This window comes from Branchiostoma belcheri, unplaced genomic scaffold (genome assembly GCF_001625305.1).
Source record: "Branchiostoma belcheri isolate BF01 breed outbred unplaced genomic scaffold, Haploidv18h27 scaffold187, whole genome shotgun sequence".
Lineage (NCBI taxonomy): Eukaryota > Metazoa > Chordata > Leptocardii > Amphioxiformes > Branchiostomatidae > Branchiostoma > Branchiostoma belcheri.
The window spans coordinates 27,613-42,995 of NW_017803346.1; the positions used below are offsets into that span (position 1 = coordinate 27,613).

The window sequence follows — 15,383 nt, forward strand, 5'->3', positions numbered from 1 at the left end:
AAATCCCTCCTGCTATAAAGTTGCAACATGATGTAACCCAACGCTAGTTACCATGGTGACAGACGTTTGGTTCAGGTTTGGAGAGGAAGAAGAGGAAACAGCGAAAACAATATATTTTCCTTCGGTAAACATATACTAAGGCCAAAAAACTAGTTACCATGGTGACAGACGTCTGGTCTAGGTCAATGACCTTATTTGTTTGAAGAAGAAGAAGGGGAAACAGGTTTTCTCTGTTTCTTCTAGGTAAACGTAAAAAAATCTAGGAAAGAAAAAACTTACCTGAGCTAGGAGTCTATATATTACAACGATACTATATACTACCTATCATCTACCCAACACCACAGGGTGTCTTCTACAGCACCAGTTACCATGGTGACAGCCGTCTGGTTCAGGTCATTGACCTTACCTGAGCATGCTGCTCAGCATGTCCACCAGACTGGCGGCCGCAAACACGCGGATCAGCAGTGACGCCATTTCCGGTTCCGGTGACGTCAGCACGTAGAACAGGCCAATCAGAAGGAACGGGAAGGTGTGTGGGTACGCCGCTGTAAGACATGTTGGAATGTTAACCCTTAGCATGCTGAGGTAGACATTTCGATTTGGAACCATATTTGTATTACTTGTGGGCTTAGGCTAGTCTATACCAGACTAACTACGCTGGCTATATATAGGAGAATAATTGCCAGGGGAGTTTGGCCGCCTTGTAGGTTTGACTGGCCGCGGTGGGAAAGAAACTACCTCCCCACGGCCGGACTCCCTTGGCCAATTTTACTCTCTTTTTTTCCGTATTCCCGTATAAAGGACTGGCTGAGGCTAGGGCTTAGGCACCAGGGAGTGTACGTGTACAATATTATCATATCTGCAACCCTTTCCTAAGCATTAACGATCCGTCCCTTCTTTCCCTGCAACCGCAGCGTGCGCATTTAACGAACCGCCCCTTGTGTCCCTGCACACTTGACTGCCCACCCTTAAAAGTGTAGAGCCCCCCTGACCCATAAACGCACAGGTACGCTGTTTGTCTATGTTTGTCTAGAGTGAACAAACAATTGGGGCGTGACCGAAATCAAGTCAAACGGCCCGACTTTCTAGCCTCCATAGCATGCCAAAAACTGGGGGTTTGGGGGTCTTCAGGATCTTTGGGTGGTATTTTCTGACAACATAGCCGGCCTGGTTGAATTACCTCGGTTTTTAGAACTGGGCTAATCAGAAAACAGCCGAAGACCACCAAACCACAGTTCTATAAGCCTGCTACGGAGGCTACGAAACGGCCTTTCTAGTCTCCTTCACTGTACATGATTTGGGGCAGAGATATTTCCAAACCACGCCGGAGACAAACCTCTGCTTGGAGAGGAAAGCAGATTTAATAGGTGGGAGTTGTCCTGTTCACGTGTTCAGCCCGGGGCAATCTTCCCTGTCATACTGAGCGCGCCTTCGCGTGTAAACAAAAACTACAGGAGATTGTTTCTCACCAAACTCACATTTACCCGTCTAATAGGGACTAAAATTGCCTTTCTCTGCGCAAACAACATGCTGCTTGCGACCTAAGCTAGCTCGATATAGTGGCCTTGAATTCTTGGTGCAAAACACTACACAATTCGGCCGTTGGGAACACCATATGCGCAAAGCAGTAAATATTGAATGAAGAACCTTTATGAATTATTCGGTCCTTCCTCCATCATTTAAAGCTCCTTGGGTATACAATGCCATTGGTATGTGGAAAGTGTTACCCTTACCTTCTGCCCTTACCACTGTTATAGTGTTACCGGCTTACTAATCTGGGCTCTTGGCCAAATATTATCATATTTTAGGCCGTGGGCGAATAAATGAACCTAACACAAGCCATAGCCCCTTTGGGAGGCCCGGTGGAGGCTAGAACTCTACCACTGTACGTAGAATTTACATGGATTTAAAAACGACTGACGTTCTACATAAAGGAGCAAGCAGGTATTCTTCAAGCAGACTCTAGGCTAGCTACTAGTACTAGCCATTCTTGTTCGGGACGTTTCCGTAGGCGTTTTGGGGCGTATAATTTTGTCGAATCTTTCTACTAGTATCTAAAAAATGTCTAAGCTTTTCTTTGAGTACATTTGCAACTACATGTACAAACAATTCTCCAAGCAGAGGTTAGGCTTGTTTTAGCCTTTTCTTGGCCTTTTTTTAAGCCTATTAACCGCTACCCACAGCACTATACACTGTAGACAAAGAGAAGAGGTACCCACGCCAGTTAGTTACTGCCGAGACGAAGAGGAACTTCAGCACCAGCAGCGACCCGTACACAGCCAGGGTGGCCAGCAGAGCGTTGTCGTAGCTCAGCACGGTTGTTACAGCTCCTCCTGCCATGGTTGTAACAGTTACAGCGACTTTTTACACAAATTACAGCGACTTTTGGGGAGGAAGTGGCAGGGTTGTCTCTGGGACGGTTTTTAGCGTGGGGTCAATGACCTGGGACTAATCCGTCCCAAATTCGGACTGGGTCATACCATTCTACGTTTATAGGGGTGCTTGTAAGGATAAACTACTGATACGCACTTTTATTTTGAGGTATAAGGTTGTCAAATATATAAGTAATCATTGTTTAGATTGTTTTGTAACGTTCTCCTTTCAAAGAGATAAAATTAATTCTATTAAAAGTGTTCTACTTTGAGGTTGTAAAAATTGTCTCTCCCCGCCAAAGTTGCAAACTGGCAGGTTCCTTTGTTGTGTTTGGGCGTCCCCCCTGAGGGGTAAGTGGACCGGTCCTGCCAACATTTTATGTAGGTCGTCTGGGGTAGTGGGGGAGAACCGTTGTTGGTCACGGGTGGACGTGAGACGCGGAAAAAACATTTAGGCCACAGCAAGTAAATTGCAGTGATATGTGATTGTGGCAGTGTATATGTGATGTTCCCACTCACTGAATCAAAACCGTTTGTACAATGATTGAGTCAAAATTTGAAAATGTAGGAACCTTGTTTTTTTTTAGGGGGGGCGCCTTGTTTTTTGCCCGATCGTTTTAGATTTGAAGTCTGCGGAGGGTGTCATCCATAAAATTTATTTGCCGTGGTCTTATTGAGTTACCACTTTCAATAACCCCTTTACGGGACTAATCTTCCAGGGCTCGTTGAATAATGCAAATACATAATAATTTCTCGTATGCACACATATTATATGAATAAACATACTAGCCTCCGTATTACAGGCTTATAGAACTGGGGGTTTGGTGGTCTTCGGCTGTTTTCTAATTAGCCCAATTCTAAAACGGTGGTAATTCAACCAGGCCGGCTATGTTGTCTATATGCAATCAGAAAATAGCACATAAAAGCTCCCAAAGACCCCGAAGACCCCCAAAACCCCAGTTTTTGGCATGCTGTGGAGGCTATAATCAACAACGGCGCTTGCACGAGTAGCTGCAGTACCGTTATCAGCCGCTATGTCACATCGTGCGCTGTTAACAGTAGGGCAAAGGTTATGGCTGACGTCATCGCTAGCACTATGCGGAAGTAAAGAAGCAAGATGGCGGCAGATCACAACATCGTCATACTTTTGTACTTTCTCTAGACTCTAAAGTCCTTAAAGTTCTGCCTTGCAGTGTCCTGAGAAGAATCAAGAAGACGAAGGTAAAATTTGACTTTCTCTAATACTCATCTGGTCCGTCTTTAGGGTAAAAGAAAAGACATAAGAACGAACAAATGTGTTTTGCGGGGTCAGATAAAATAATTTTATTTTGGTGGCTATCAAAGTCCAGAATCCGCATGAGTTTATGTTACAACATGTTACGACATTTTCTACAGTATGTCTGTAATACTTTCTGTCTTTTGGATTTCGAATATGACTGTCAAAATTGCACTTGGGTGGGGAAGTTGTTGAAATTTTTGTGTCATGACTCATAAATTTATTCTAGAAAACTGAGGGTCGAAACCTACAAAGTCAACCATTTATGAACTGTTACCAAGTGAAAAGCAGCACCCAGACACTACTTCTAGCGTAATAATAAACGTAAAACATAGAGAGTGATAGACAAAACAACGTATACGGTACCTCTAGAAAGATTCCTGTACAACATACAAGCACAAGTCACCAAGGGTTAAACCTAAAGAGTCAACCACCATGAACTGGTAACAAGTGAAACCAGCACAAAGAGACCTCGTATAGTGTAATAATACTTTAGACACAAAAGAGGGACAACAATAACAGAGCTCTTAAGGTACATGTCAGAAGGTTGTTAAAGAAAACTGATACCATGGGAGGGATATAAATTTGTAACATACATTTGTAGATCAAGCTCCAACTTACATCTGTCACAGTTCACAACTGCATATACTAGATCCCAATGTACAAAGGGTTTGAGATAGGCACTATGTCTAACTCAGTCTCACACTATAGTACAACTTTGGTTCTCAACTTCTCACACCACAGTTCTACACAGGGGACGGGTGATGGGGACTGTGGCAGAAGGAACTTTTATTCAGCCTGTCACACGACAAGTTTCGCCTGTGTGGCTTCTTCACGTGTACAGGGGCTAAAATCTCACACTACAGTTCCTTTTTAGGTCTCACACCACAGTGACCAACGATGGGGACTGTGGTAGAAGAAAACGATGACATCAGCATCCTGGAGGCGACAGGTCAACTGGAAAACGACACACAGCCTCTCCTACAGGACCAGTCCATGTGCAACAATGGGGGGGAGGAGGAGGGGGATGTCTTGCAGGTTAGGCTCTTGTTTGTTTGTTTGTTTGTTTATTATATGTCAAATGACATCCATCACTCTTCTTTAATGTCACTAAAACAAACTGGCAGAACTAGTCAACATGGCATAACTACTAATTTGTGTCACTGATATGTTAATATCTGTATCTGTATCTGTATAGCCGGTATAACCGCCTTTCGGCGTAACACACCAGCTTCGCAGGCACGCGGCGCGGCGGCAGCTGGCTATATTACACCGATCGACTTGTTACACCTAACCCTTGAACTTCTAGCTCTAGACATTGTTTAAAGCTATCTATTGACAGTGCCCCTAAGTACTGTACTTGGTGACAGTGAGTTCCACTCTGCGATAGTTCTAGGAAAGAATGAATTCTTGAACACCTCAATCCTTGGTTGATAACTCTGGTACTTGAATGCGTGGCTATTTCTTGTTCTCTTCTGGGCTGGTATTAGGTACTTAGTAGTTGGGACATCCACCAGTTTATTAGTCATTTTGTACATCATGCATAGTCTAGACATCTTTCTTCTGTCTTCAAGTGAGGTCCACTGTAGGTTTCTTTTCATTTCCGTGACACTAGCACCTCTTACATAGTTGTTCATACAGAATCTTGCAGCTTGATTCTGTACCCTTTCCAATTTGTCTTTGTCTTTCTTTGTATATGGATCCCATACTGTCGCAGCGTATTCTAGGTTCGGTCTTACAAGTGACGTGTATGCAAGTGATTTTACTCTCGTTGGACATGCCCACAGATTACGTTTAATCACTCCCAATGTCTGTTTCGCCTTAGTTGTGATATTATTAACATGTGCACCCCACTTCAGTCCGCTTGTCAGCGTGACGCCCAGATACGGATGGATTTTTGTGGTTGCTAAAGCCTGACCACAAAACTGGTAGCTAGTTGCATGTGGTGTTCGTTTGTTTGTTATGTGCATAATGTAGCATTTTTCGGGATTAAACTGCATGAGCCATTTGCTTTGCCATTCTTCCAGGGTGTTCAGGTCTTTTTGGAGAAGTTGTGAGTCGGTCTGTGTAGAAAGCTCTACATACAATAGACAGTCATCGGCAAATAACCTAACATTTGAGTCAAGCTGATCTGGTAGGTCATTTATATACAAGAGAAAGAGCAATGGCCCCAGGACGGTTCCTTGAGGGACCCCAGACGCTACTTTAACTGGAGCCGACGCCTTCCCTTCAACCACTACTGTTTGCTCCCTGTTGGTCAGGAAAGCCTTTAACCAATTCAGCGTAGGGCCTTGGATTCCATAATACTCCAGTTTTGAGATGAGCCTGCCATGGGGGACTTTATCAAAGGCTTTAGTGAAATCAAGTATTGCTAAATCTACCTGCCGTTTACTGTTTAGTGCGCCAGCTATGTCATGGACTGTTAGTATAAGCTGTGTTTCTGTGGATCGTTTTGAGATGTTTTTGATAAATTGTGAGAACCAGATTTTATCTTAACTTTATTCTTTAGAGATTTTCTAGTAAGTTTTCTAGTTTTACATGTGAATATGTCTCTTACCAAATTTTTGTCATGTTACAACACAATTCAGCCATTCTGGCTGCTACACATGTAGCGCACAATTTATTTATTTATTTATTGATTGATCTTAAAGTTTAAGTTTAGTTAAAGTTTAGGACGACTGATTTCCAAGGTAGCCCAACATAAGACAGAACAAGTTACAAAGGACATACATGTAGACAATCAATTACTTAAACATAGAGGTAATAAATAATATAAACAAAGGGTACAAGTAGTCAATCATAAGAAACAGGACATGTCAACCAAAACAAATAGTCAAAATCATAAGGCATAATCATAGTCCGTGTCATTCCAGTCAAAAGATAATTCAGTCCATGAGGTCCACAATAAACCATTGTAATGCTCTTTGTCACCCTTCCCAGAATGCCTCCTACTTTGCGCTGAAGAAAGCGTTCGCTGCGCTGAAGGTCAGACTGCGGGAGGTCGAGCACGAAAACGAGCGACTCCACCGACAGGTCAAGCAGCTGGAGTCCTCCTCAGGTCAGGGGTCAGGGTTCCTTTGGGGTCAGGGGTCACAGTTCACAAACAGAAGGAGACATTTCATTTTTCTACATAAGACAAAAGAATTCAATACCTTGCCATTTGCAATTTGCTTTTGGATCTATCTGCTTCATTTTGTTTGGAAAATAAATGTACCATTCAGGCTCGACTCATCCCCAAAATGTTCCTATTTTGTCCTCAACAGTTGAAGAAAAGCCTTGTTTTTGTAGTTGTTACATTTTTCCCTTTTTAAATGCAGTGATGTGAGATCAAATGTCAATGTATATGTATCAACCAGCCCAGGAATTTGGGCTCTGGAAGCATTTGTTTGTTTTTTCGACAGCCTACTACATTGATTTTCTACAAAAATTTGAGAACCAAGTAAGTAATCTAAGGGATCAAGTTTCCCCTATTGATGATTTTTCAGGAGATTTCAGTGGATCGGGAGCGCCCCGTCCAGAGCTGATGCCCAGCATTAACAAAGCTTACGAAGCTTACAAGGAGAAATGTCACGAGAGTTCACAGCTCAAGGAACAGCTCACCAAGGTCACACAGGTGAGATTGTTTGTTTGTTTATTTGTTTGTTTGTTAGCTGATACCTGTGGATACAGATGGGGAAGGGGGCTCTTGGTATTTTGTTTGAGGCTTTGTTTAGTTATTAGATTGTTCATTCTATTTAAAAGGAAATTGTCTTACCCCAAGGCAGTGAAGTTTTTGGTTTTGTACATGTCTGAGTTGGAGTGTGTGTGTGTTTGTGTTTCTGTCTGTACTTACATTTGTATTTGTTGCCACACATTGCAACTTGTGAAGGTGTTAATACCCTTGTTTTGCCCTCCAATTGTGGGGAATTCTAATATCAACAAACAAAACAAAACAGATATGTCTTACAGTGTTTTTTCCTGCAGAATTGGCAAACAGTTGAGTTGCAAAGCAGTATGGGTAAGGGGGTGAAGTCTACAATCTCTGATTGCCAGTGTTACAGATTGAAATTAAATAGGATGATTTTTTTTGGCACTTTGTTCTTACAGAAGTGGCAGAAAGCAGAGTCTCAACTGCAGCAGTGGAGGGAACAGCTCAGCAAAGGCTGTACCCAGTGTGCTGACCAACAGACAGCAGGAACAGCAGAAGGTCAAACAGCACAAAGCTGTTCCAAAGGTCACGCCCAGGGAACAGCACAAAGCAGTTCCAAATGTGACCCCCATGGAACAGCAGCCAGCTGTTCTAAGTGTACAGGTCATGAGACAGCACCATCCTGTTCCAAGTGCGCTGTTCAAGGTCAAGAAACAGCGTCGAGCTGTCTGAATGGTTTAGAGGAACTCACACTGAACCAGATGGAAAGGTTCAGGAAAGTACGTGTGTTTCCAGTGAGGGTTCTTGCTTCAGAATTTCAAGTTTTGACACTTTTAACAGTTTTATTCCTAAAAACCATCCTCGCAGTCTGTACAAAAGCATGCTGAATAACACTGATTTTTTACAGTTACAAATTAACATTGCAATACATATACAAACACAAGACATTCCAAAAAAACAGAAAGAGGGCACTAAAGTAAAGACCAGACCGTCCTAAGAGTCTTACTGCGAAGACTCGTTGTACAGGCGTATTGCCTGATCAGTTGAGACATTTGAAAAATTTATAGTCTTGCCAGACTTGCAAATGCCGACTACTACTACTTTACTCTGCACCAAAACACTCGGCTTCAAGATTTTATAAAAAGATTTGATAAGGTACATATTTTTGCAGATTTTCTTGTATAATATGAAAGTTGAAGGTCATATGCTTGTCTGACAAGTTTTAGGCTTGCCTGGTACATAGCAGTAAAGAAGCAATTATTTTGTTTTTCCGCTGTTCATTGCAAACCTTATGACCTTTTCCTTCAGCCCACAGACCCTTTCCCCCCCATGAGCGACCTAGGTGGTTCGGCCCCGGTTTCCATGGCAACTGTTCTGCAGGAGGAGATAGACCAGACGAGGTCGGAGGTCGTTCAACTCCGCTCACTAGTCCAGACACAACACCAGGCACTGAACTTGCTATTGGCTTCTCGGGGTGAGGATGGAGGTTACTTATGTTTACTGAAGGAAAATATATTGTTTTTGCTAACTTTCTTCCTCTACTTCTTCTCCAAACAATGACCTCTGACCTGACCAATGACATGATTTGTTGACGTCCATGGCGATTGGTGTTAGGTTACATAATGTTGCAATTTCATGGTATGCTCTGCTCCTGTCACCATATACTAGTAGTACATGTATGTGAATGTGTTTGAGTAAGAATTAACAGAGCAGAAGTGGGAGGGAAACTAGACAGAACAGAAAATTAGACCAATTGCTACTCCGTACAGTAAGGTATTCGAAAAGCCTACTGATTTCTAACTCCAACTGATTTTTCTTCACAGCCCAAAGCCCAGAGTCTGCCAGTAACAGGAGAGAAGGTCCCGCTACACTTGGGGATTCTGACATCGGCAGTCTGGGGGCTCTGGAGGGGGCAGAGTGGGCGTCACAACCCCCGTCTGACAGCAGGAACCCCCCACCAGACCCCAGGCACCCCCCTACAGACAGTGCCCACCCCCCTGACAGTGCAGGTACGTTTGCTTGTTTGCTTGTTTATTTAAGGCACCTCCAATTAGTGACAATACAACCAGTACTCTTTCTCATTGTAAAAAACAAAGATGTGTTTATTTTGATATTGTAAAGATCAGTGTCATTCAGGCAACATTATATGTATGGCTGTAAGGCTGATATAATGAATGAATCTTTATTTGCATGTTCCTGCCCATGGGGCTAAATGCATACATCAGAGTGTGAAGTTACATGTACATCATACTGAGTAACATGATACATAGGATACAAGGATAACAGAATAATGTAAAAGTCTTAACTACTACTAGAGAATAAACTAATCTAGGCCTTGACGATTTCTTCTCTCTTTTTAAAGCAATTGGAGATAAATTCACAAAGTTTTTCTATTGTATGGTCAATAATAAAGAAATATAATAATAAATATGATAATAAAGAATTGAGAGTTAACGTAAGTTTTGTCCATTTCCCAGGTGGGCTGGTGGGAGCACACGGGGTCCACCCTGTACAGTGTACAGACGAGTTCTCACGCCTGAACAGACACACGAACAACAACAGCAACACCAGGAACAACACAGAACCACCGGAGGATCTCATGCAGTTCAACACTCTAACCAGCAGACAGACAGACCAGTTCAGCAGGACTCTCAATGCTGTTGGGGGTACTGGACACATCGTTGGACAGACGAACCAGTTTGGGAGGACTGCGAACACTGGAAACATGATGGGCCCGACAAACCAGTTCAGTAGGACTGCGAATGCTGTGGGTACAGGAAGCATCGTTGGGCCGCGGTACCCCCCGGCAGACGGGTACCACTGCATAGTCGGGATCCCCATCCCCACGGGCAGACCGGACAGGCAGCAGACATCAGCGACGCTGGAGAACCGGTACCGGCAGCTGGGGGCGAACCAGGCGGTCCAGACGCCCATCCGCTACCAGAGGAACACGGAACAACACGGCAGTCGCCACGACAACGTCGGAACCAACGTCAACATCGCCCAACCAGAGCCGCCGAATCCGTTGCCGACAACGACGACGCAAGCGCGGCAGTTTGCATGGCTGGAGTCTGGTAAAGACATCCCGCCCCAGAACATATACACCACACAGGGCACCACCGACCAGACTCCCAGCAACAACACACATGACCTTCCACCTCAGGTCAGGGGTCATGACCTTCCATCCCAGGTCAGGGGGCACGACCTTACAACCCAAGTCAGGGGTAATGACCTTACATCCCAGGTCAGGGGTCATGACATCCCACCCCAGGTTGGAGGTCAGGGGTCAGGAGAGTGGGGTAGTTCAGAGGTTGGAGTTCGGGGGTCGCCGCTGGAGTGGGACCGTGAGTGCCCGATGTGCCAGCAGGTGTTCCCTGACGACATCCCGCAGGACATGTTCGTGCAGCACGTCAACGCCCACTTCGAGGAGGAGGAGGCCAGGGACGACGGCTTCGAACTCTTCCAGATGTGAAGCCGCCCTCCAGACTATTGTACCCAGAACCGTGCCTATCTAGCTCTATGCCTGAAAGGCACAGTTCTGGTTTGTCTCCATGTATCCAAGAACGCATGCTTCTGGATAAAGCACAGCTCTGTGGATACATTAGGGCCACTCCAAATCAGTTCCTGGGTTTTCAATCACAGCAATCAGTCAACCATTCATGATTGTCAGGAACTGAGGCATGACATTTCTCTCCAGGATGTTCTGATGCAGACCTGCTGTTGTCAAAAAAATCTAGCAAAAGGTTGTAATGAAAACAGAGGAAGAGGTTCAAGACGATGGCTTTAATCTCCCTCAGATGTGAGCCTGCCATCTCCAAATCAGTTGGTTCTCAGATATGCTGTTGTAATAATTTAAGATGAAAATGTATAGGATCAAGGTTTAAATCTGAGAACTAACGAATAAGAAGCCATGGAGATATATTTTACAAGATGATTTAACAAAATTCAGTTGTCAATGCAACAGTTACAGATTTATTAATTAGCTGTATGTGGTTATATATAGTGAAACAATACTTAGATTACAGGTAAAGGCACTGTATTATGTTTTTGAAATTAACACTTAATTGAGATAATTGTAAGGTTGTAAGATGTATTCATTATACATATTAGAAAACTGCGAATATATGTCAGTTTCTGCAAATTAGTGACCTTTTTTTTGCATACCGTTTTTTTGCATCATAGACAGAATCATAACTGTTTTCATGCATTTATCCAAAAGTCAAATGGTGCAATGCAAAGATTTTGCAAATTCATATGTGAAATTGCCCAGTGTTAAATTAAGTATTGAGAAGTCTTCTTCTGAAAGATTGTTATAATTACTGAGTAGTTATCATGCATTTTACATTACTGGGTTATAACTGATGATTCAGCAAGAACAAGATATATCTGTGAAATCTGATATTTAGCAAATTTGTATATAATTTAGTGACTTGGGTAATGCAAAAGAAAAAGGAAAGTCTACACATGTGAGACTTTCGTTGTACAGTAGGTTGTTTATTTAGGGCATGAAATGGTGCCAGGTTTGCAAAATGAATAAAACTTGTTAATCTGAAGAAATTGACCTATTTGTAGATATTTTTAGCAGCCGAAAACGTCAGGTGTTTTAGTTGTAGTTTGCTTCAAATGTGCTGCTATCAAAGCATGGTCAAGAGCGCCACCTATCACATTCTGTTGGAGCTGCAGCGCGTACGCGCTCACTGTGAACCTCGTCTTCAAGCAGATGCGTGGCGCCTGCTGGTTTGCGAGGTGATCTCGCGGCGTTTCGTGCGTATATCTAGTTTTGGTGCGTCAAACGAGATGATTTTTGCTTGATTTTCATTCGCTTTTGCAACGTTTTAAGTCAAGAAGCAAAGCAAGTCGGAGTCTTTGCTGACAGCTTGGAGACAGGAGACAGCCACGCGGGTAAGTGTTTCATTTCTCAACAATTATGGGTGGGTAACAAGTTGAGTGTAGCCCTTCCAACTTCCTGTCTTTCAAGTTGGAAAAACGACGTTTTGAATTAAAACTTCTACCGTTACAGGATGGCTCAGATGACACGTGTGGGGAAATGGTTACAGACTGGCCAATTTGATACTGTCCAACCCCCACCAAAAGATCTGCTTGGACATCAGAGGTATTGTGTTTTATACCCCCATGCTGACATGCTGAGTGTAGTCCTTCTTCCAACTTTCCGCCTTTCAAATCGGAAAAACGACGTTTTGAATAAAAATTTCTACTGTTACAGATTGGCGCAGGTGACACATGTGATGCTTTAAGAGGACTGCTGAGAAAATCTTCCCAAGCCAGACGATTCAAGGTTTTCCAACAATTATGGTTTAGAAGAGCAGAACGCCCTCTGGCCTGATGGCTGCAGTTGGAGGATTCACAGCGCCCTCTGCTGCGACGGAACAGTACTGCAGGTAGGTGTCGCGCGCAAGGCTGATTTTTGGAGATGAGTGATTCTCATTTTGCCAAAAGCAGTGCATTCTTTAATTTAAATTAAGTTATTGTGATTCACGACAATGTTTAGAAAATGTGAAAGTAAGCCATTATTCTTAGTGAAATAGGGCAAACCGGTCAGGAACGAGTAACGGTCCTTCCTAAAATAATGGTCTTTTCCCTCCTCTTGCGTCACACCTATAGTCTCCAGATGATGCTTGTATGTTGTAATATGAACTTTGTACTTTGTGAGGCCAGTAAAATTCCACCACGTGTAGGAACATGGTTGTAACGTCACAAAGTGCACGTGTTGACCACGTGGTGTGTGCGTGATTCTCAGCTGGTAGGGCAATGACCCCCCTACCCAACTACCCCCCCCCTCCCCACGCACACACACTGTGACACATACTGTGTTACTTCTGTTTTTCTTATCCTCAAATGAGGTGAGGCATTATGCATTTTCAAGCAGCTGCTGGTGTAATGTTCTCGCGTTTGCCGTGTTCTTTTTTTATTCCAACATGTAATCACAAGACGTTGTGACGGCACACTTGATATAAGTTTTTTAAACTTATATTAATGCCGCCACCAACACAGGGGACAATACAATACCCATTTTCACCTGAGCAAAGTGAGGAAAGTCGTGTAAAGTGCCTTTCCTAAGGGCGACACGAGATCGGTGCCATGTCAGGACTCGAACTCGGGACCTCTTGGTTCCGAGTGGAGCACTCTGCCGCTAGGCCACAAGACTCCACACCCCACGTACATGGGTTCTTTTGCGAATAGTGCCTCTGCCGTACGCGTCGCAAGAAGACTTTTGTACGTCGACAATTCTACGACCGTCCAAAAGACGCTCGGCATGGTACTAGGTGAAGCTGAACGGTGAAGAAAACTGATTTTCATTTCTGTGATGCCCCAATGCCCAAATAACTATCCAAAGGGGTAAATGATTAGATGAAGCGAGATTAAATGAAACGTGAGACGGGGCCTTATGGCAATGACAATGACACTGACCAGACCCCCACCCCACCCCCAGTGTAGCGGCAATGGCCTTGGATGACCTGGCTGCCTGTCCTTGGAGAAACGCCAGGGTAGAGTTTCTTCTGCGTCTTGAAGAGTTCTCAGGAATCCGGCTCAACTTCACCTGACACGACCCCCCGCAGAGAACCTGGTGCCAAGGTCATGAACTACCCTGGGAACGACAGATGAGCCGACGGGACCTTGGGGACGAGATTGGGCCAGATGGGCCGCGATTAGGCCGATTAACTCTCGTGCCCAGGACATTGAACCTGGGCCAAACCGGTACAGGGGCCAATTTTACATCGGTTAAAATTTTATGTGAATCCCTACTGTGGAAGCCAGTCGATAAAATTAGATACTTGTTACTCAGAACTAAATCAGACACTTGTAAATCAGAACAAGATAGGATACTGGGCAAGGCTTAAAACCTGCACAAGAACTGCTAGAGTATAAATGTCTTGAACGATTAATTTTAAGAGATCTACCTGCAATGTGGTACCAGTAGCCCCTAAGGTCTGCACAACTTCAGATATTCAAGTGTTTGATACATTCGTGAGAAAACCCCGATTAGTCTTTCTACGTGACTTTTTTAGGACGTAATCTCCAAGCAGATCCCAGGGTGGCAAAAGACCGTATGAAATTGGCCAGGCAGTATCCATTCGTCCATGCGTCACCCAATCCTACATGGCCAATTTGATACTGTCTTAGGCCACCCTAGGATCTGCTTGGAGATGGCTTACGACGGTCCTATGGAGAGCTGCCTATGGAAGCTGCCAACTGCCGCCAATCCACGAACTTCAAGCCTGAACCGTTGCCTTCACATTGGCCTTGACTCCACGGCACCTTTGCCAACCGCCGATAGATTTAAGTCAAAGGCAAAAAAAATCATAACAAAGGTAACACGACAGCGACAGTAAGACCCGAATTCTAGTCGTGTTCTGATTTAGCTCATTTACTTTGCTGTACTTTGCCACCTGCTTTTATGATATATAAGTTGAAGGAGCCTGTAAGTATCTGATACCAGCCCAGAAAAGAACAAGAACCACTCATTACTTCAAAGCTGCCGCCGCGCCGCGTGCCTGCGAAGCTGGTGTGAAGGATGGTTATACCAACTATACTAATACAGATCCACTGTGACAGTGATAGGTGTAACTGTGTTAAGTCGTAGAATCGTAAAATGAAGCAGGGACAGTGCCAGAAAGACCCAACCTCTAGTCATGTCCTGTATGTGTTATGTGTAGCTCAACTCCTAGTGGTATTTTTGACAACTACGGATAAGATTTAAATGGAAGGAGTCGTAAGTTTAAGAAAGACCCGACCTCCTGGCCCATTCCGATGTTGCGTGTAACTCAACCCCTTGACTCTGAGGTACTTTTGCCAACTACTGATAAGATTTAAGTCGAGAACTCGTAGGTTGAGGGACCGAGGGTGACAGTGACTTGTTATCTTGTCCTGATGTTACGGAACTCAATCCGGATGTTGGCACGAGTTTTTCACAACTAGAGGCATTCCTTGTGGCATATCTTCAAGGGTCGCCTCCTCGGGGTGAGGTAGAGAGAAAGTTCTGGAAATCAGGAGGAATGAACTCTCGTACACTGCCCGGACAAAAGCTGGACGTGAATTAGAAACGCTAGTTGGGGTCTCCCTCCCTCCCTCTCTCACCCCCTCTCTC

The 15,383-nt window shown here is 44.1% G+C and overlaps 1 protein-coding gene across 1 annotated transcript in view; it reads right to left on the reverse strand.

Moving 5' to 3' along the window:
- The window catches only part of LOC109467667, a 3,825-nt gene extending 1,380 nt beyond the window's left edge, over window positions 1-2,445 (reverse strand). Inside the window, exons 1-2 of the mRNA XM_019765710.1 lie at window positions 2,220-2,445; window positions 407-545 (exon numbers count right to left, since the gene is read on the reverse strand). Of these exons, the coding sequence (XP_019621269.1) occupies window positions 407-545; window positions 2,220-2,340 (260 nt within the window). The 5' untranslated portion in view covers window positions 2,341-2,445. The remainder of the gene's footprint in view (window positions 1-406; window positions 546-2,219) is intronic.
- Window positions 2,446-15,383: the final 12,938 nt, after the last annotated feature.